Source organism: Littorina saxatilis, linkage group LG5, assembly GCF_037325665.1.
Source record: "Littorina saxatilis isolate snail1 linkage group LG5, US_GU_Lsax_2.0, whole genome shotgun sequence".
Classification (NCBI taxonomy): Eukaryota; Metazoa; Mollusca; class Gastropoda; order Littorinimorpha; family Littorinidae; genus Littorina; species Littorina saxatilis.
The window spans coordinates 38633786-38655796 of NC_090249.1; the positions used below are offsets into that span (position 1 = coordinate 38633786).

The 22011-nt window shown below is 41.9% G+C and overlaps 1 protein-coding gene across 1 annotated transcript in view; it reads right to left on the bottom strand.

Annotated features, from left to right (window-relative positions):
- The window catches only part of LOC138967062 (KICSTOR complex protein SZT2-like), a 122884-nt gene that overhangs the window by 52194 nt on the left and 48679 nt on the right, over positions 1 to 22011 (bottom strand). The window contains exons 20-34 of the mRNA XM_070339520.1: positions 17868 to 17992; positions 17229 to 17398; positions 16332 to 16570; positions 13935 to 14149; positions 13215 to 13386; positions 12370 to 12687; positions 10085 to 10469; positions 9333 to 9573; positions 8026 to 8251; positions 6659 to 6731; positions 4540 to 4806; positions 3834 to 4071; positions 3293 to 3359; positions 1978 to 2169; positions 1158 to 1543 (exon numbers count right to left, since the gene is read on the bottom strand). Coding sequence (XP_070195621.1) covers positions 1158 to 1543; positions 1978 to 2169; positions 3293 to 3359; positions 3834 to 4071; positions 4540 to 4806; positions 6659 to 6731; positions 8026 to 8251; positions 9333 to 9573; positions 10085 to 10469; positions 12370 to 12687; positions 13215 to 13386; positions 13935 to 14149; positions 16332 to 16570; positions 17229 to 17398; positions 17868 to 17992 — 3314 coding nt within the window. The remainder of the gene's footprint in view (positions 1 to 1157; positions 1544 to 1977; positions 2170 to 3292; positions 3360 to 3833; positions 4072 to 4539; positions 4807 to 6658; positions 6732 to 8025; positions 8252 to 9332; positions 9574 to 10084; positions 10470 to 12369; positions 12688 to 13214; positions 13387 to 13934; positions 14150 to 16331; positions 16571 to 17228; positions 17399 to 17867; positions 17993 to 22011) is intronic.

A 22011-nucleotide genomic window follows, 5' to 3' on the forward strand; every position in this document is an offset into this window, starting at 1 on the left:
ATATATCATATATAGGTGAGGTATTAAATCTCAAAAACTTCAGAGAAAATGTGAAAAATGTGAAAAATAGCTGTTTTTTAGACAACATTTATGGCCCCTGCGACCTTGACCTTGAAGCAAGGTCAAGATGCTATGTATGTTTTTTGGGGCCTTGTCATCATACACCATCTTGCCAAATTTGGTACTGATAGACTGAATAGTGTCCAAGAAATATCCAACGTTAAAGTTTTCCGGACGGCCGGACGGCCGGACGGCCGGACGGACGGACGGACGACTCGGGTGAGTACATAGACTCACTTTTGCTTCGCATGTGAGTCAATAAAAACGATTACGTTACAGGTGGAAGCCGCTGAGACTGCATTACTTCGGGAGGTTTCCGCAAAAATTCGATCGAAACAGTCGGAGAAGCAGACGCGCTCTGAGAAAATTTGCATGAGCATCTTCCCTTTGTTCGTCCCGTGCTAACGTTATTTTGTATGATAACGATTCACTTGCAAAATAAAGTAAACAATTTGGTAGTGGTAAATGTAGATAGAAATGTGTTATAAAGACAAAGCAAACAAATAAACATATTTTTCTCGTGAAAATGTTGCGTTGTGCGGGTGTTTGGGTGGCCACGTGATGTACACAAGATACAAGATACAAGATACAAGATATTTATTCACCAATTTTGCAAAAGGATTTCATCTTGGCACGGCACGGTAAAAATAAAATAAAAACCAACCAGACACATATGCAGACACACATCACCATGCATGCATACATACGTACATTACACTGTCATGCACACACAGACACAACTCACACACACACACACATACTCACACATAACCAGCCACATATCTACATCACAAATTCACATCGTCGCCTTGTAAAGGTAAAAACCATATCAGTTTAAAAGGGGAGCGAAGTGCAGGACAGACTCTGCTCTGTGCTGTAACACTGGCAAGTTCAAAACACGAGAAATACGATTTTGTTATGCAGGCAGCCACGGGGGATGTATGTATTTTTCAAATGGTTGTAAAAGAAGTCTTGTATTTATCATCGTACTCCGGCCCTGTTCTTTTTTTCGTCACACCTAAAACCGTTATTTCTTTTGAGCGACGCAGCATTATCAATTTTGTTTCACAAAGGGACAAGAGACATGCAGTACACACCTTATCTCATCAGCAAGAATATCCTTGGGGTACTTCTCATCAGAAGAACTTCGGGGTCGGTTCTCGTCACTGCTCCCCCCTCCCCCTCCACTCCCCACAGACCGAGCTTCCTGAACGGCCGTGACCCCAACGGGACACCCTGGCACAGGTGAACCCAGAATGTTTGGCAGACTGTGGCTCCGTTCTTCTATGGCTGGGAACAACTTGTTGCAGTCCGCCGCGACGGGACTCGAACCGTCAGCCTCTCCGTGGCTCAGCTCGACCAGAGCGGTCTTTAGCGCCTGTGCGTGGCGGATGTTGTTGGCGTGTGCACGGTCAATGGTTAGAATGTAGAAGCTTGTCACCTTGGTCAGGTGGTAGCCAGGTAGAGACATCCGTTCAAACTCCTGTAGAGAGAAGATTGTCCACAAAATGTATGCAAACCTTTTTTCTCTCCATTTTACATGGTCAATACGATTGTGCAGTCAGAATTGCAAAAGGGAGATTTCGTTTGCACTTGTTCAGCAAGTGAATAACAAAGCAAGAGAAACAAAGACAATGTTGGAATGTTTGAACACTTGTAATTAACTATTTTTACTTATATCTTAATCTATTTTAAAGAGGAGGGGCACTTCTGGTGGCAAAACTTCTTCACATATTAAGTCACATACACAAACACACACACGTACGCACACACGCACGCACGCATACGCATGGATGCACGCATGCACACACACACCCACAACCCCCACACACACACACACACAAACAAATCCCCACACACACACACACACACACACACACACACACACACACACACACACACACAAACATACAGTACCTCAGTGAAAGGCTTCAGACTGCGATCGGGGCCGTACACAAACTGCAGGTTGACTCTTTCGTGTATGGCAGAGGTATATTTGTGGTGGCAAGACTTCTTGACATGCTGCGTCACGAACTCCAGAGCGTCAGAGTTAATGGGGAACATGTGTCTCAGAGCTGATGCTATTTCGTCATACAGCAGCCACTCCACCTATAGGAAAAAGAAAATAGAAGTACTGCGTGACGTAATATCAATCATAACAATACGCTGTACATCACTTGCCATCCTTCCTAACCTATCCTTACCATCATGAGGAAGTCAGCGACTGACGAAAACTTTGATAAAGAATTTACTGAAACTGGTTGCTGTTGTGGTGGTTTTTTTAGTCTTGTACTGTGTGATTGTAAAGTTTCTGTTGTAACATCAACATCTCAAAATGTGATTCTAAAGGCTGTACTTTAATTTAATTCAACATCTCTCTGGACAAAGGTGTTGGAATGACAACGTATGGTGAAAGTGTAGGTGTCAACAGGACAACTTTCAGACAAATACATTCTTTGCGCCTTTTCTTGAAAAATTAGAAAATGGCTGAATAAAATGCTGCTGCACATATGTTGAACGTTGTAAAAAAAAAAAATTTTTTAAAAAAAGGACAGATACGTCTGTGCCAAAACACCGAACTAATCTCACAATGACACCCCCTGATCTTCTTCTTCTTCTTCTTTGTTCATGGGCTTAGACTCCCACGTACAATCGTGTTTTTGCACGAGTGGAATTTTACGTGCATGCCCGTTTTTACCCCGCCATTTAGGCAGCCATACGCCGTTTTCAGAGGAAGCATGCTGGATATTTTCGTGTTTCTATAACCCACCGAACTCTGACATGGATTACAGGATCTTTTCCATGCGCACTTGGTCTTGTGCTTGCGTGTACACACAAAGGGGGATAAGCCACTAGCAGGTCTGCACATAAGTTGACCTGAGAGATCGGAAAAATCTTCACACTTAACCCACCTGGCGGCCGCGGCCGGGATTCGAACCCTCGACCTTCCGATTAAGAGGCCGACGTCTTACCACCCCGCCACAGCGCCCGTCACACTCCCTGATGATACACACACAGACCTGCCAACCCTTGTGAAACCTCAAGTCTAGCAATTTTGTGAGAATCAGAAATGAGGACAAGGAGTCACTAGTAAGAGCAAACTGTGTTGCATGCTTGTGATTATTTGGTTGAGCGTAAAATTCTAAGCTTGGCGCAACAGCGAAGCAATTTGTCTTAAAACATAGCATGCTACGCTGAATGCGTAACTGTTGGCAGCTCTGCACATACATACCTCATTCTTGAAGCAAAGGACAGCTTCTCTTTCACCAGCTGGTAAATGGCCAAGGGGGTCGCCAAAACTTTGAATCAAAAACAGAAAATTACAGTGAAATCTCTGTTCAAAGTTTAGCTCTCTCTCTCTCTCTCTCTCTCTCTCTCTCTCTCTCTCTCTCTCTCTCTCTCTCTCTGCTCTCTCTCTCTCTCTCTCTCTCTCTCTCTCTCTCTCTCTCTCTCTCTCACTCTCACTCTCACTCTCACTCTCACTCTCACTCTCTCTCTCTCTCTCTCTTTAAGATGTTCTCTTCAAACAGATTATACATTTTTCTTATTTTTTGCACTCTCTTTTTCTGTCTGTGGGTCAGTCTGTGGGGCTGGCTGGCTACCTGACTGTCTCTGACTTAACTATCCATAATTCTTTTTTTTATGTCTACAGATGGGCTTCTGTACTAAATCTAACTTGTACATATTGACCTTTTTTAATCACATTGACTTTTCTTAGACATTTATCAGATTCATTTTAAATTGTCAACCTCAAAACAAAATGCAGTGCTCACTTGTATTCAGAAGAAGCAGCGTTGCTCTGCGTCTCATCATTCTCACACTCAGATTGGCGACCACTGCCACTTCCCTGACTCTGGTTGGAAAAGGAGCGCAGGAAGCCCGGTTTCTTTGGGAGCGGAAGGTCAAGGTCTTGGTCACTGGGCAAGGTCAAGCAGTTGATGTCAAAGGTGACCTTGAACTCTCCAAAGTCAATGGCCAGCAGTGGGTCTTTCATTGTGCACAGTAGATCTCCTGAAACAGCAAAGGCCACGTGGTGTTAGCACTGACAAATTCATAGAGAAGTCACTCTATCCATTAACATCACGCCTGTACATTTGTGTTTGATAAGTTTGTTTCTCTTTTTTACACCATGCAAGGCAGGGTGCAGTGGGGCGATTGAATTTTGAGGCAGCGTTGTATGAATAGCCACACAAACAAAGACACATATACTGTCTTATAAGCAAAGCTTATTGAGCTCTTTTGATCTAAATTAATTACATGTATGCTGTACTTGTATTGTTATTTGAAATTCTGGAATAAAAAAAACCCAGAGAGACTAACCACAAACACATACATCACATGCACACACACACACACATTCTCTGTCCCTCTCTCTTTGTCCATGTATCTCTAAATGTATTTATCCTGTCTGCCTGTCTCTTGATTTCTCTCTGTCTGTCTGAACCAGGGAGTTTTTCTATCTCTCTCTCTCTCTCTTACTAAGACACTGGGGGATGGCGGTAACACTGGTGTTGTGATGCTCAGTGCGACGTTTCAGTGTACAGGTGAAGTGCACGAACAGTGGCACCACCTCCTGTTCAAGGTCATGCGCTGTTTGAATGTCAAGGTCAGACAAGGACACATCCAAGTTGGAGTCCACTGACACACAGGCAGAGTGATTTCCCCTTTCCATGATTTCGGTATGGCCACGGGGGGTGAATTCAGCCATGACAATGTCTGCTTCATCTTCTTCCTTCGTACTGTTATCTGCAGTTAAATCAAAAACATACAAATATTGAAAGGAAATGTAAAAATATCATTTCTTTTGTCATACCTATACACTTACTTAAAAATATGTTGTTCAGTATTTACCTCCAAAGAAACCGGCACGGTTGGCCTAGTGGTAAGGTGTCCGCCCCGTGATCGGGAGGTCGTGGGTTCGAAACCCGGCCGGGTCATACCTAAGACTGGCGTCTGGCATTATCGGGTTAGTGCTAGGACTGGTTGGTCCGGTGTCAGAATAATGTGACTGGGTGAGACAATGAAGCCCTCGCTGCGACTTCTGTCTTGTGTGTGGCGCATGTTATATGTCAAAGCAGCACCGCCCTGATATGGCCCTTCGTGGTCGGCTGGGCGTTAAGCAAGCAAACAAACAAACAAACAAACAAACAAACCTTCAAAGAATACTGATTGTTGTTTTGAAGGACACCTGATGTGATGCAGAACTTAGTAGCCAAATGTCCTATTTTGCACATATATATCTAGTATAAACTATGAACAAAAATGTGAGCCTGCAAGGTAAAACCCGGCTAAAGACGCAGCGAGCTTTTTTCGGCTACAATGGAAATAAGTCAGAAGGGATATAATTATCAATCTTCAGATGTACTGCTAAATCGCTTTATTGATCATCCCACTTCATCAACCCAAAAGGATTTCACCTGTGTATTTCAAAACAGCACTGTGAAAAAACTATTACAGTTAGATCAATTCTGTTTTTTTGTAAAATATTTGTCAAAGTCTGAAGTTTTATATCATTTCAAAAAGTAACAAGTCGCGTAAGGCGAAATTACTACATTTAGTCAAGCTGTGGAACTCACAGAATGAAACTGAACGTAGTCCGCCGCTAGTACAAAAGGCAGTGAAAGTGACGAGCCTATTTGGCGCGGTAGCGATTGCGCTGTGCTTCATAGCACGCTTTACTGTACCTCTCTTCGTTTTAACTTTCTGAGCGTGTTTTTAACCAAACATATCATATCTATATGTTTTTGTAATCAGGAACCGACAAGGAATAAGATGAAATAGTTTTTGAATCAATTTCGGAAATTTAATTTTGATCATAATTTTTATATTTTTAATTTTCAGAGCTTGTTTTTAATCCAAATATAACATATGTATATGTTTTTGGAATCAGAAAATGACGAAGAATAAGATGAAATTGTTTTTGGATCGTTTAATAAAAAAATAATTTTAATTACAAGTTTCCGATTTTTAATGACCAAACTCACTCATTAGTTTTTAAGCCACCCAGCTGAAATGCAATGAAAGATTGCTTTGCCAAAATTTCAATCAATTTAATTGAAAAATGAGGGTGTGACAGTGCCGCCTCAACTTTTACAAAAAGCCGGATATGACGTCATCAAAGGTATTTATCGAAAAAATGAAAAAAATGTCCGGGGATATCATACCCAGGAACTCTCATGTCAAATTTCATAAAGATCGGCCCAGTAGTTTAGTCTGAATCGCTCTACACACACACACAGACAGACAGACAGACACACATACACCACGACCCTCGTCTCGATTCCCCCCTCTATGTTAAAACATTTAGTCAAAACTTGACTAAATGTAAAAAAGTAAAAATGTTCCCATTATGCCTGGTTTTCCCATGCAGGCTCACAAATGCCCTTACTTAGGGGGCACAAAAAGAGCACTGGAAGAAAACTAGAATAACAAGTTGCATGGCTTGACAGGTAATAACTTCATAACTGTAACATAATTTAAGAACAATGTCACTACAGAATGTCACCTCCACACTAAAGTATTCAGCACAGAAAGATTTAAACCGAAGTGTGACAATATTAAAATCACTTCACCATGTCTAAGCTTATGCATTACTTACCTGTGTCCATCTGATTTTCATCTGTTTTCTCATCAGTGCTGTCTCGCTTCTCTCTGTCTTCATAATCTTCACACTGCAATACAACAAACACAGCATATGAAATAAATACACTGAGATTTTAATTCAACCTCAAGAAAACCTTGCACAGAAAAAAAAGTGTCCAAGTGTTACTCAGCCAGAGAGCAATTAACCCCTGGCACAAATACAAACTTGAACATTTTGTTCTGGAGATAAATCAGAATGCACTGTTTCTTCCTAAGTTTCAGAGGGATGCATGTTTATGGACTAAAATCCCCACAATTATGTGCATGGCAAACTTTAAAAACAACAACAACAACAAAAAACACTTTTCACAACTATGCCGTATGTTAACGTACCCTGCATCTTCCATTTTCTGGTTGCATCCCTTTCTAGACCACTCCTAAAACACATGCAGGCAAATAAAAAGTCGCCATATACCCTCACGCACATATCCCTAATTCAATACTCAATGTGTCTCAGTGCTTCTTCATGTTTGTCTGTCTGCCTGCCTGCCTGCCTGTCCCATATGCACAACAGCACAATCAAAAAGAAATCAAGCACGCTGAGAGGAAGAAAGGTTGCCGGAAGAGTGCAGAGATTGTTTCTTTGTGGAACATTTCTTCTAGCTATGAGGTAGTTAGTCACACAAAGCACGCAATAATTTGTACACATTGGGGTGTGCACGTTAAAGATCCCACAATTGACAAAAGGGTCTTTCCTGGCAAAATTGTATAGGCATAGATAAAAATTTCCACCAAAATACCCGTGTGACTTGGAATAATAGGCCGTGAAAAGTAAGATATGCGCCGAAATGGCTGCGATCTGCTGGCCGATATGAATGCGTGATGTATTGTGTAAAAAAATTCCATCTCACACGGCATAAATAAATCCCTGCGCCTTGAATATGTGCGCGATATAAATTGCATAAAAATAAAAATAAAAAATAAATCCCTGAGCTTAGAACTGTACCCACGGAATACGCGCGATATAAGCCTCATATTGATTGATTGATTGAAAATACAGTAGAAACGGCCATACTTCACATAAATAAGGTTCAACAAAGTATGTGACACTGAAAGAAAGCCTTAATTGAGCCCAAAGTTGACTTTGCAAAGACTTTGAGAAGTCTTTGTACCAAAAATTTAGTTCCAAAGCTTCATGCAGCAAGATTCAGATGGGCGCTGCACAAGTGATGACTCAGGTGGCTGTGTGATGTCTTGTATTTTGTGTACATTTACTTGTTTTACAATGTAGCTTCTCTTTTGAAATAATAAAGTATTATTGTATTGTATTGTATTGTATTGTATTCGTGAAGTCGACTTCAGCCAATGTATATCAGGATTTACCCTTGAGGTCCTCTGCTGAGCGACAGGGCTGAAGAAGAAGTAGTCGGGCATGGAGTCGACGGGCTGGAACCAGTGTTTGACGATCTCCATGAACTTCTCCTCCACCTGTTTGTGCAGTCCCAGGGAGTGCTCGCACGTCATGTCGGACCACAGCGATGGCAGCAGGGACACCATCCGTCTCGGAAGCTGCAGAATCTCGGGTACAATGATGTCTTCACCGTCGTCACTGAGAGAAAGAAAAAACCCAAACGCAATGACTTCAGCAGCGAAAGATAAAGATGCAAATGCACTGACTGGACAGTGTGAGCAGTAGATTCAAGATGGCAAATTGGTTTCATTTTAAATACACTTTACAAAAAATATCACAAAAGAAAACAAGAAGGGCAAAGCCCATACGACTCACATGCTTGACCTTGACCTTTACATGACCTTGACCTTCAGGGTCAAGGTCAAATAACTAAACCTAGCAATGACATCATACACTAAGAACTGCTTTACACATTTTTCCTACCAAAATACATGTGACCTTGACCCAAGGTCAAGGTTATCCAAGGTCATGCAACACAAAGCTGTTAATTCAAGACATAGGAAGTACAATGGTGCTTATTGGCTCTTTCTACCATGAGATATGGTCACTTTTAGTGGTTCACTACCTTATTTTGGTCACATTTCATAAGGGTCAAAGTGACCTTGACCTTGATCATATGTGACCAAATGTGTCTCATGATGAAAGCATAACATGTGCCCCACATAATTTTTAAGTTTGAAACAGTTATCTTCCATAGTTCAGGGTCAAGGTCACTTCAAAATATGTATACAATCCAACTTTGAAGAGCTCCTGTGACCTTGACCTTGAAGCAAGGTAAACCAAACTGGTATCAAAAGATGGGGCTTACTTTGCCCTATATATCATATATAGGTGAGGTATTGAATCTCAAAAACTTCAGAGAAAATGGGAAAAATGTGAAAAATAGCTGTTTTTTAGGCAACATTTATGGCCCCTGCGACCTTGACCTTGAAGCAAGGTCAAGATGCTATGTATGTTTTTTGGGGCCTTGTCATCATACACCATCTTGCCAAATTTGGTACTGATAGACTGAATAGTGTCCAAGAAATATCCAACGTTAAAGTTTTCCAGACGGACGTCCGGACGGACGGACGGACGGACGGACGGACGACTCGGGTGAGTACATAGACTCACTTTTGCTTCGCATGTGAGTCAAAAACCCACAAGCCTTGTGCCATGATTTGCAAGGAAAATTAGTACCTAGCAATCATAAAACTGTTTCTAAAAAACACATCCCTACCTCTGAATCTCGACCACCTCCAGGAAGCGCACAGAGTGTTTGCGAGAAAACTCGCCTTCCTTGGACGCTGCGAGTTCCCTGCGAGCCTGGGAGACGAGCCTGTTGAGGTGTCCGCAGGATGCAAGCAGGAAGGAGGTCATGTCGACCTCCAGTGGCAGCGTCTCCTGACAGATACTGTTGATGGCCGCATCCATATCGTGCTGATGAACGTAGTAGTTGTGACGCAGACTCTGGTACAGGCCTGGAAACATACCATTTCAAATTACATTTCACAATTTTTTCTTTCAGTATCACTTTCCTTTCACTCACCCAACACAAAACAGCGGAAGGATGACTCTGTGATCCAATAACAATGCTACAGTACATAAATTCCCTCCTTTTTAACTGTTCTGTTTACGTACTCATCCATTACCTGGCCATCATTTGTTCCAACCTTTTAAACTGTAGTTTGCGGACACTTCGATTACCTGGCCATGGTTTGATCATCAGATTCACCCGACACAGCAGCTGAAGACGGACTCTGTGATCCAATAACAAGGCTACAGTACATAAATTCCAACCATTTTAACTGTTCTCTTTGCAAACTCATCCAATATCTTGCAATGGATCGGCCATCACTCACCAGAGACAAAGCAGCTGAAGACGGACTCTGTGATCCAATAACAAGGCTACAAGTACATACATTCCAACCATTTTAACTGTTCTCTTTGCGGACTCATCCAATATCTTGCAATGGTTCGGCCATCACTCACCAGAGACAAAGCAGCTGAAGAAGGACTCCGTGATGAGGTGACAGTGTTGCTTGAAATCTCCAACACCCTCTGTCATGTTGTCCATGGACTTACGATCCAGCGAGCTTCTCCAGCTGGGCCTCAGGTACTCCGCCTCCTCCTTTTCCTCTATCACGCTCATCTCCTTGTCGAACGATGCCAGGCGACCTCGGGGGCTTGGCGTCGGCTGATTGTCATCACCATCAGCAGTGAAGGTCATGTCCTCAAAGAGGTCAGGGGGCAAGGTGAAGGTCCATCGGTTGACGAGAGACTCTGTGACACTGTGAAGGTGGCAGTCGTAGACATAGACTGGGATAACCATGGGACCTTTAGCTGGGGGGACGGCAGCAGAGCAGCTTGTGTTCACCTGTTGGGACAGAGCCATTTGATGAGAGGGGTCTGCATATGCTTGCTCTGTGAAGTTCAAAATTATTCTCCGTTTCATATCAAGTCTCTGTTTGGTGCTCAATCTCACTCTATTTCAAATAATGCTGCGTCGCTCACAAGAAATAACGGTTTTAGGTGTGACGAAAAAAAGAACAAGGCCGGAGTACGGTGATAAATACAAGACTTACTTTACAACCATTTGAAAAAATACATTCATCCCCCGTGGCTGCCCGTATAACGACATCGTTTTTCTCGTGTTTTGAACTTGCCAGTGTTACAGCACAGAGCAGAGTCTGTCCCGCACTTTGCTTTGTGTACATCACGTGGCCACCCAAACACCCGCACAACGCAACATTTTCACAAGAAAAACACGTTTATTTGTTTGCTTTGTCGGAATTACACATTTCTATTTACATTTACCACTGACACACCAAATTGTATACTTTAGTTTGCAAGTGAATCGTTATCATACAAAATAACGTTATCACGAGACGAACAGAGATTTCAGAGATCGTCTGCTTCTCAACTGTTTCGCGCAAATCGTGTAATATCTATTTTTGCGGAAACCTCCCGAAGAAATGCAATCTCAGCGGCTTCCACCTGCAACATAGTCGTGCTTATTTGGAATGTGACGTCCTGTACTTCGTCACTCACGCCTATCTCGAAAACTAAGCGTCGCACAGAACCAGCGCCCTTCCATTAAAAGGCCCTTTTGCTGTTTCCTTTTCTTAATAAGATAAATTCAGCTTCATGCAAGAACTTTGCTTTACCGCAAACCATGAAGTTTTAGATGCTAAATTTGACCTGTAAAAATGTCTCGTATTTCTTAGAAGCAAGCATTCACAAAGTATAATGCTATCAAAGGAATAAAGTCAAAGTCATGTATAAAACTGTTCCTTTTTACATTTTGACTAAATGTTTTAACATAGAGGGGGAATCGAGACGAGGGTCGTGGTGTATGTGTGTCTGTGTGTGTGTGTGTGTTCTTTCTTTCTTTATTTGGTGTTTAACGTCGTTTTGTGTGTGCATGTGTGTGTGTGTAGAGCGATTCAGAGTAAACTACTGGACCGATCTTTATGAAATTTGACATGAGAGTTCCTGGGTATGATATCCCCGGACGTTTTTTTCCATTTTTTCGATAAATGTCTTTGATGACGTCATATCCGGCTTTTTGTAAAAGTTGAGGCGGCACTGTCACACCCTCATTTTTCAATCAAATTGATTGAAATTTTGGCCAAGCAATCTTCGACGAAGGCCGGACTTCGGTATCGCATTTCAGCTTGGTGGCTTAAAAATTAATTAATGACTTTGGTCATTAAAAATCTGAAAATTGTTAAAAAAAATATTTTTTTATAAAACGATCCAAATTTACGTTCATCTTATTCTTCATCATTTTCTGATTCCAAAAACATATAAATATGTTATATTTGGATTAAAAACAAGCTCTGAAAATTAAAAAAATTAAAAATTATGATCAAAATTAAATTTTCTAAATCAATTTAAAAACACTTTCATCTTATTCCTTGTCGGTTCCTGATTCCAAAAACATATAGATATGATATGTTTGGATTAAAAACACGCTCAGAAAGTTAAAACGAAGAGAGGTACAGTAAAGCGTGCTATGAAGCACAGCGCAACCGCTACCGCGCCAAACAGGCTCGTCACTTTCACTGCCTTTTGCACTAGCGGCGGACTACGTTCAATTTCATTCTGTGAGTTCCACAGCTTGACTAAATGTAGTAATTTCGCCTTACGCGACTTGTTTATTGCTACTTTCTTGTCATCCCTGAACTGTGTATCATGTTTTCTGTTGAGAAGCTTCCATGGACACTGCAAGTAAACCTGCAAACAGAATATATTTATAAACCAAAAATAATTACCCATTCTTTCACGTCATCTTCACGACTTTGAGCCACAGTGCGTTCAGGAGACTGACAAGGAGACGGCTCCGTCACGGTGATCAAGGTCGTTGAGAAGTGTTCTGCCCCCGACAACGCTGAAGACCCCCTCCTCCCCTCTCCTGACATTTGGCCGGTGGTACATGAATCTGTGTCCTCTGACACGTGGTAAGCAACTGTGGCAGTTGTTGTTGCTGTTGCTGGCGTTGCGCCTGTTGCAGAGTCTTCCTCTGTTGCTGTATCCCCTGGACAGTCTGTTGTCTGGGGCCTGGGGCTGGTTATGTCTTCTGAGTCTCCGGACTGGAAAAGAATTGTTGAAGGTGAAATACTAACTTCCCTTCTAAATTACTGGTAATAGTTCATGTTTTGCAATTTATTTTTATTTTTTGTGAGTGCAGGTATTGTTCTCTTTTTCCTGAGAATTCCATTTGGCAGATTTCCACTCAGGAAAATAAAGTGTTACATCAAGAACATGTATGCTGCTGTTATTCAATTTATTTCCACTCTGGAAAATAAAGTGTTACAGCAAGAACATGTATACATACTCCAATTTCAAAGTTAATGCAAAACAATGCTAATTCTGTAACTTTAACACTTTCTACATCTGCACACCTACCCTTTGGAAGAGAAATGATGGCAGGCAGAAATGCGTCCATTTAAATTCTGAAAGATGTGAATTTGACTCAAACACTTTTGCACATTCATTCATATTTCCAAATGAAGAAACTGAAATCAAATTCCATTAAAAAAAAATCAATATTACAAACAATGTGTGTGAAAACATCTTCACACACACCTTCATATTATCAACATTTTCCACATCTCACCTTTCTCTCGTGTCCAGCACAAGGCCCCTCCTTCTCCTCCTCAGTTTTGTTGAGCAGCAAGAGGTCATCGTAGCTGGCAGGTATGAAGGTCAGTAACATGTGTCCGGTGCTCACAGCCTTCGTGTAACACTTCCACATTGGCTGCCCATGCACTGATCCATTTTGGGAAAACCTAGGAAAGATAGTCAAAAATGTTCTTTTTCTTTCTTTTCTTTCTTTTTTTTGTTTTTTTAATGATGATATTTATCATAATAAGGTAAAAGACACACACAAAATTCACCTACACATTTCTGGTACTTGTCAAGCATTATGCAAAACTTGCTCACTGTCCGCTTACAAGAAGCTTACAGTGAATTCAATACTTTGTCAGAGCATATCTTCATTTTTAAAGATTTTGAAAACAGTCTAGGCATGTCCAAAGAAATGATTGGAAATGGTACCTGTACCTCCACTGTGGCATTGGACATTTCAGAGAATGGTCAGTTTCAGTCCAGGGATGGTTACCCAAATAAAACACTACCATCATATAACTACAGCAACCTCAAGCTCTGGTGCCTTAGAGCTCGAGCATGACAATCAAACCGCCTTTGTGGAGGCCTTTTTATTTAAATATATGTATATTTTTGTAATCATCTAACGTCAGGCTAACACCCGGGAACATGCCCCTAATGGTTTAACCGTGAGGGCGTTAAAAAACATTTATTATCAACTACAGCTAACCTTGCACTGCCTGGAGTGGAGCCATGAGCACCAGAAGCAGTGTGGTCTGAGGTTCTGGCATTGGTCTGCGAGTTGCTGGCAGTCTTGGCACTCTTCGTGGCGCCAGTAGCACCCCTAAGAGTGTTGGGAGCGCTAGAGGTACCAGAAGTCGGTCTGTCTGGCGTCGCCCGCTGCCCCTTGTCATTTGTCTCTGGTGTTGCCCCACCATCTGCAGCCTGAAAGTACATATGGGACTGCTATGGTGGACTTCTGCTGTGATCGTAATAGGTTACTTTTACCAGTATATTCAGGGTTATTGTCCAGAGCTGTGTACCATTTTTGACATGCATTTTCAGTCCTTTAATTAAATGATTATAACGTATACTAAATGGCAACCAGAATTTAATCTCTTTACTTTTTTCAGTAATACTCCAGTCAGAAAATGATACAGACACATGAGAAAAAAAACTGCCAGATGCAATCAAGAACAATAGGACAGACAGTTTGATGATGCAGTGGAACCTATCTATTTAGACCCTGCATGATAAGAATCTCTCTACCAAAAGACCTCCTTTTCTCAGACACTGTCTTCATAGTACACGTATCACTGAAACTACCTCCATTATAACACTTCCTCTCTTTTAAGGCCTTGTTTGTTTGTTTGTTTGTTTGCTTAACGCCCAGCCGACCACCAAGGGCCATATCAGGGTGGTGCTGCTTTGACATATAACATGCGCCACACACAAGACAGAAGTCGCAGCCAGTCACAGTTTATTCTGACACCGGACCAACCAGTCCTAGCACTAACCCCTAATGCCAGACGCCAGGCGGAGCAGCCACTAGATTGCCAATTTTAAAGTCTTAGGTTACTATATATGACCCGGCCGGGGTTCGAACCCACGACCTCCCGATCACGGGGCGGACGCCTTACCACTAGGCCAACCGTGCCTTTTAAGGCCTTAATTTCTCAGATTGTTGGAGGTCTTAACACTATTGTGACTAGCACTGCCACGGCGTTAACGTCCTGCCTGCCCAAGCTTGCCACCAAGAAACTTCCCAAAAATCAGTAACTGTAAAGAAATCTGTCTAGCAAGCTTGAATTAAGTCCAATCACCACCAAAATTTGTGTACTAATTCAAAAATGGATGCCCAGTTCAGTCGTGCTATTTATAAGTTTGTCACGCGATTTGTTTTAGCAAAGGGGGGTGAAAGGGGGGTGAAAGGGGGATAATTTGTGTTTTTTAACGTTTTTTTGTGTGTGTTTTATTTTCCACTGCTTTTTTTAAAAGTTATTTTTTAACAGAAAGTATTATAAATAATGTTATAACCAAACAAGGTGTAAAACCTATGAATTAGCTGAAATATTGTTAACATTGTACACAGAAATAAGGAGACAGTACAAAGAAAAAAACAAGCAAATCACGCATTCACTCACAGCATCCTGACTCAAATGAAACAAAACTGTAACACTCACCAAATGATGTCTAGGTAATCCATATTGAATATAAGTCACATTTTCACAACAAAGTACCAACTGTACACCTATGAACAATTCCAAAAGGATTTGAAGGCTCCAGCCATCCATTGTTATCAGTGCTGCCACGCCCCCATAGCTCCTGCACGATTCCGAGATACATGTTCGTCTAGCAGTATCACCCCCTACCACGTGTAGTTGCCGACTCGTACTAGCAACAACGGGACTGTTTCTTCCTCAATATCACTGCTATTATCGCTTTCTTGAGGCTAAAACGACACGATGTATCATGATCTACAGGATCCTCAAGATCCAACATCCGGAGAATCTCCTCCCGTGACAAGGCTCGCCTTCGATTCATTTTTTTTGTTCGAAAACACCACGCAAATCTGCACTAATTTGATCAAGCCGGAAGAGAAAACCACGTGTATCAAGGGAAACAACTCAATTTACTGCAAGCTTCAAAAACCGGGAAGCAATCACGAGTCGTGTACCTTGTATGTCTAATACTAAAATAGTCACTTCCCGTCCGTGGGCGTTGCAGCGCTATTACTAATATAGTCACCTCCCGTCGCGAAAGTGTTAAAACAGAGATATCACTGTATAATTTCTGGTACTTTGACATTAAAAAAACACACAGTAAAATACTAGAAAATGTCAAATTACTAAGAACACTGCTCCTCTAGAGTATTAAACAATGTGTGCGTGTGTGTGTGTCATCTGCATTCTGTGTTCTGCATTGACAATGTAATGCACTTAAACTGTTGCATTGAAAGCTGAGCCAATTCACAGCTAAATGGTAGATATAAACAGACTGCTCTTTGTTTCAACAAAAACAACCAACCTCAGTCAAATCAGGCTTGTCATTCTGGTTGGAGGTAGAATGCTTGCACTGGATGTTAGATATAAACAGACTGCTCTTTGTTTCAACAAAAACAACCAACCTCAGTCAAATCAGGCTTGTCATTCTGGTTGGAGGTAGAATGCTTGCACTGGAATGGGAAGGGCTGCTGGGTCAAATCCCTTGGCCTGCTACACAGCTGTTCCAGGAACTTGTCCGCCACCTCAGTAGACACAAAGTGCTCGCGGTCATGAATGGTGCGGAACTTTTCAAAGAGGAGGGAGAAGAGAAGCTCGTTGGATCCTTTGGGGTCGGCACCTGCTTCTTTCTCTGCTGCTTTGCCTACAAGGAAGTTTGTTCAGTTAACCCTGTTCCCCTGTGGCATGAAAAGTGACTCAGTCTATTGGAACTTTAAAACGGTGCAGCCAAGTAACCACTGCATCGTTTCAAAAAACATCAATACAGATGTCCTTTCCTAAAAAGGGAGATTTGCTTGGTTAAAAGGTGGTCTCTCTCTCTCTCTCTCTCTCTCTCTCTTCTCTCTCTCTCTCTCTCTCTCTCTCTCTCTCTCTCTCTCTCTCTCTCTCTCTCTCTCTCTCTCTCTCTCTCAGTTTCAGTTTCAGTTTCTCTCTCTCTCTCTCTGAGTCTCTCTCTCTCTCTCTTTCTCTCTCTCTCTCTCTCTCTCTCTCTCTCTCTCTCTCTCTCTCTCTCTCTCTCTCTCTCTCTCTCTCTCTCTCTCTCTCTCTCTCTCTCTCTCTCTCTCTCTCTCTCTCTCTCTCTCTCTCTCTCTCTCTCTCTCCTAATATGTTGTTGTTTTTCTCTACCTTTTTTTTCTACGTGAATGTCCGTGTAAATATGTGATTAGATTAGTCCCCTCTCTGGGCGAGGGCTGGTTGAAAAAAAGCTCGTTGTATTTGCTTATGCCACAACCCTCGAAAAATTGGATTTGATTTGATTTGATTTGTGTCTGTCACTGACTCTATCTTGTTGTCATGGTTACCTGTGCCCACCACAAAGGTGGAGAAGAGAAGCTCGGCCTGCTGACTGCAGGGCAGGAGGGTGAGGAGGTCAAAGGGGAAGGGGATGAAGGTAACGGTCGACTCCAGGTGTTTCTCGTCCTCCTCAATATGTGTGCTTGTCGTATGACGTCTACCTGGGGTGGAGGGGGAGCTGCAAGCAACAAAAATGGAAATACTCATATATTACGTGAAGAAGGTGTTGGAAGATATAAGATCTACACCTACAAAATGGGAGTTCATAAATTACTGTGGAGGTACCTGACTGGATAATTAACCTGCTCTGTCAGTGACAATTAGTGACACGTAGTAAAGATGCTTTAGTACTTCCTGAAATAAATATAATCTGAGATGCTGCCTGCCAGGATATATTTTGTTCAGTTAATTCGCCAAATGGTCATATTAAGTAATTAACAGCATTTGCAATTTTCGGAATGTAAGGCAGTCCTGTGTGTTGTCATTTCCCCCCACCATGTATAAAGTTTGACAGATCCATCAAACAGACGGCCAAGTTTTCAGCCATATGAAAGACATTTCAACATTGTGCCGAGTGTCAAGGCTAAACGACATCCCTGTGTGCTGCTACCACCACAGGTAAAACAAGCGATGGAACCTTGACTCACCTGGAGGTACCTGACTGAGTAACATCAGTACCCAAGGAGGGTGTCTTAGCAGCATGCTGACACAGGTACAACAGGTGGTTGAAGGTGGTCAGGCTGGAGATGCACTCATAGTCCACATCAAAGAACTGAAACACATGGAGAATCCAAAACAGTCAGAACACTGTTGGAAAAAAAGCGTAAAATGATGAAACCAAACATAATTTCATAACACACAGTCACAATACAGTTGGACACTCCTTTTTAGGACTCTACTATCTCAGACATCTTCCCTTTCAGTACCATATGCTTTCTCAGATTTTCTGTCCACAACCTCTGTAAATTTATATCCCTACTCTTCTTCTTCTTCTTCTGCGTTCGTGGGCTGAAACTCCCATGTACACTCGTGTTTTTGCACGAGTGGAATTTTACGTGTATGACCGTTTTTACCCCGCCATTTAGGCAGCCATACGCCGCTTTAGGAGGAAGCATGCTGGGTATTTTTGTGTTTCAATAACCCACCGAACTCTGACATGGATTACAGGATCTTTTCCGTGCGCACTTGGTCTTGTGCTTGCGTGTACACACGAAGGGGGATAAGCCACTAACAGGTCTGCACATAAGTTGACCTGGGAGATCGGAAAAATCTCCACACTTAACCCACCAGGCGGCCGCGGCCGGGATTCGAACCCTCGACCTTCCGATTAAGAGGCCGACGTCTTACCACCCCGCCACAGCGCCCGTCGTATCCCTACTAAAACTCCCTCCCTTTATAAGACCTGATTTTCTCCATTCTTGGATGGCCTTAACTCAGGGGGACGCCTACCACTGTGTATGTTTTGTGAGTTTTATAGTCCATAGATGGTTTTTTTGTTTGTTTGTTTGCTTAACGCCCAGCCGACCACGAAGGGCCATATCAGGGCGGTGCTGCTTTGACATATAACGTGCGCCACACACAAGACAGAAGTCGCAGCACAGCCTTCATTGTCTCACCCAGTCACATTATTCTGACACCGGACCAACCAGTCCTAGCACTTAACCCCATAATGCCAGACGCCAGGCGGAGCAGCCACTAGATTGCCAATTTTAAAGTCTTAGGTATGACCCGGCCGGGGTTCGAACCCACGACCTCCCGATCACCGGGCGGACACCTTACCACTAGGCCAACCGTGCCGGTCCATATATATATGGTGCTTTTAAGCCTGTCGAGTGACATTCTCTCATAGAGTAGCTGTATGTCTGCACTATTCAAAATGTTATAATTGTACACAATACAATAAATATTCACTGAGCAGTTTCTTTTACAGTTCATGTCAGTTTTGTGGCCCTTTTGTGTGCAATTAATGTATCCTTTCCAATATCCTATCTTCATTGAAGTAATTGTCATGACTTTGTCATGTTTTGCAAAGTTTCTCCTCTTTCTCCCCATGTTACATTTGTAATGGTTGATTTGTAACACTTGAGTGTATGAATCGGTTTTGAACAGTTTTCCTTCTCATCATTCAGAAGCCATTAACTATTAATGAAAACTCTCATTATGAGCATTTCCCCATTCCCCTTATTTATTGTGCATGTGTTCACAGTTCTCCCTTCATGCAGTGCGTTAGGTTCATATCTGCCTGCATAAACATTCATATCGATTTATTTGAATTGTGCATTGTGTACGTGATTGTGTTTCCATTTATTTGAAGATTTTTTAAATGTGTATTGTTGCTGTAATTAAGATTATTATATTTAAGATTGATTGTAAGGTGCTTAGAACTATTTTAGGATTTGCGCCATATAAATACCCTTCTTCTTATTATGATTATTCATAGTGTATTTACCGGTATTTTTTACCTGTTCATTTTTTTCTTCAGTTGTAATATGGTTCATCTTATATTGCTTTCTAACATATGCATACCTAGGCTGTTACGTTTTAACCCAGCCATAATCAGGCGGCATACGCCGATTTCGGGGGGAGCATGCTGGGTATTTTCGTGTTTCTATAACCCAGCGAACTCTGACATGGATTACAGGATCTTTTACGTTCGCACTTGGTCTTGTGCTTGCGTGTACACACGTAGGGGGTTAAGGCACGAGCAGGTCTTCAAATTTTTTTTACCTGTGAGATTGGAAAAATCTCCACCCTTAACCCATCAGGCTGCCGAGGCCGGGATTCGAACTCACGACCTTCCGATTAGGAGGCCGATGTCTTACCAATATGCGACTGTGCCCGTCGTTTGAGGGTTCAAATGTGCATGTATTTTCAGTGGCATAATATACATGCAGTACTGGTTCATTTCTGCCTTGAGCTGAATGGTTCATCTTAGTAATTATCTTAGACCTGAATATTTTGCATGTCTGAACCTGTACCCCGATTCAATACCCACCGATCATCTTGTTTTGTATCGTGCACGAAGGGTGACCTCTTCCTCAAAATGAGGTTAATTTCTATGTCTTCCACCTGTTGGGGCAATGTTTCTCTGACAGTTTCAGAGAGTTTTATAAGGAAGACCTGTCTTTTCTGGTACTGTAACTGATATGCTCACCATAATTCATCATGCTTAGTGTCTGAACAGTTAATAGTGTATTAATGTAGTGTGTTTGTTGTTTGGGCGTGGGAGGTGATGGAAAGGGGCATAAGGCAGAATTTCACTGTTTTCTCATTCAACACCCTTTCCCTTCTTTTTCTTTTTGCATGGGCTGTATTGGATCTTCTGCATCTGATGAACATTTGTAATGCTCATCATCTATTGTTTATTTTACATGTTCATGTACCCCCATGTTGTTGTTTTTTAGTTGTTTTTTTCTTTCCTTGCGTTGACAGCCTGTGAGCTTTTTGTTATGGTTCCAATTTCTTCTTTGAATTGCAGGAACCTGATACCAGTCTTCCTGTGTATATCAATGGTCTTCTCTCAATGCACTCTATGTTTACACTCTGCGTAACTAGTAAACAAACGTAACTGGTACACAATGCCTGTATATGCATGTAGTTAAGGATTTGGGCAGACTTGCCCTGTTTTTTTACACATGCAAGATTCATCCCTCTCTGTTGTCATCTCCCTTAATGTGTATTCTGTGTCTTCTCTCCCTTCGACTGACCTGGGATGATCTCTGTAGACGACTGCTTAGCCACTAAAACAGAATATATCTTGGACAGCTGACACTTATTTGCATGTGTTATCCTTTCGATCACAACGTGTCATTGTCTGTTTCTGATTCGTTGTGGTTGTTTATTGTTTTTGTGTGTGATCTTTTTGTTTTGAAGTTTAGATTTCTGTTGCTGTTGTATCTTCCTGGAATGACATGCATGCATGGTCACAATATGTAGTGTTTTTCCATCCAACTGTGTGTGTGTGTGTGTGTGTGTGTGTGTCAGTGTGTGTGTGTGCATAGGTGTGTTTGTGTGTGTGTGTGTGTGGGCAAGTGTGCGTGCATGCGTGTATGTGAGTGTTTAATTGTATTGCTTAAGCCACCTTTGGGTCCATCATTGTTGTCTAAATCTTGCTTTATTGTGTAGTACTGCTTATCACTACAGAACCAAATCTTTCTTGCAGTGTTGAATTTTCCACTCTCCTGTAGGCTGTATCCGTTCAGATATGAATGATTTCACCTTATCTTTAAAGTTTCAACAGATTACCGTCTTGTCGATCATTCTTTGTCCAACTTCACATAGTATTTGTTTCATTGTCCTAAGATAGCTGAAAAAACGGATTCTGTGTTTCATATCTGATTGAAATTGCTCCTGCCATTCCTCCACTGTGATGGTGTGCATGAGTTTGTGTGTGTGTGTGTGTGTGTGTGTGTGTGTGTGTGTGTGTGTGTGTGTGTGTGTGTGTGTGTGTGTGTGTGTATGTGTGTGTGTGTGTTTGTATGTGTGTGTGTATGTGTGTGTGTGTTTGTATGTCTTTGTATGTGTGTGTGTGTGTGTTTGTATGTGTGTGTGTTTGTGTGTGTGTGTTTGCATGTATGTGTGTGTTTGTATGTGTGTGTTTGTATGTGTGTGTGTGTGTTTGTACATGTGTGTGTGTGTTTGTATGTGTGTGTGTATGTGTGTGTGTGTGTTTGTATGTGTGTGTGTTTGTATGTGTGTGTGTGTGTGTGTATGTGTGTTTGTGTGTGTTTGTGTGTGTGTTGTATGTGTGTGTGTTGTATGTGTGTGTGTTTGTATGTGTGTGTGTGTGTG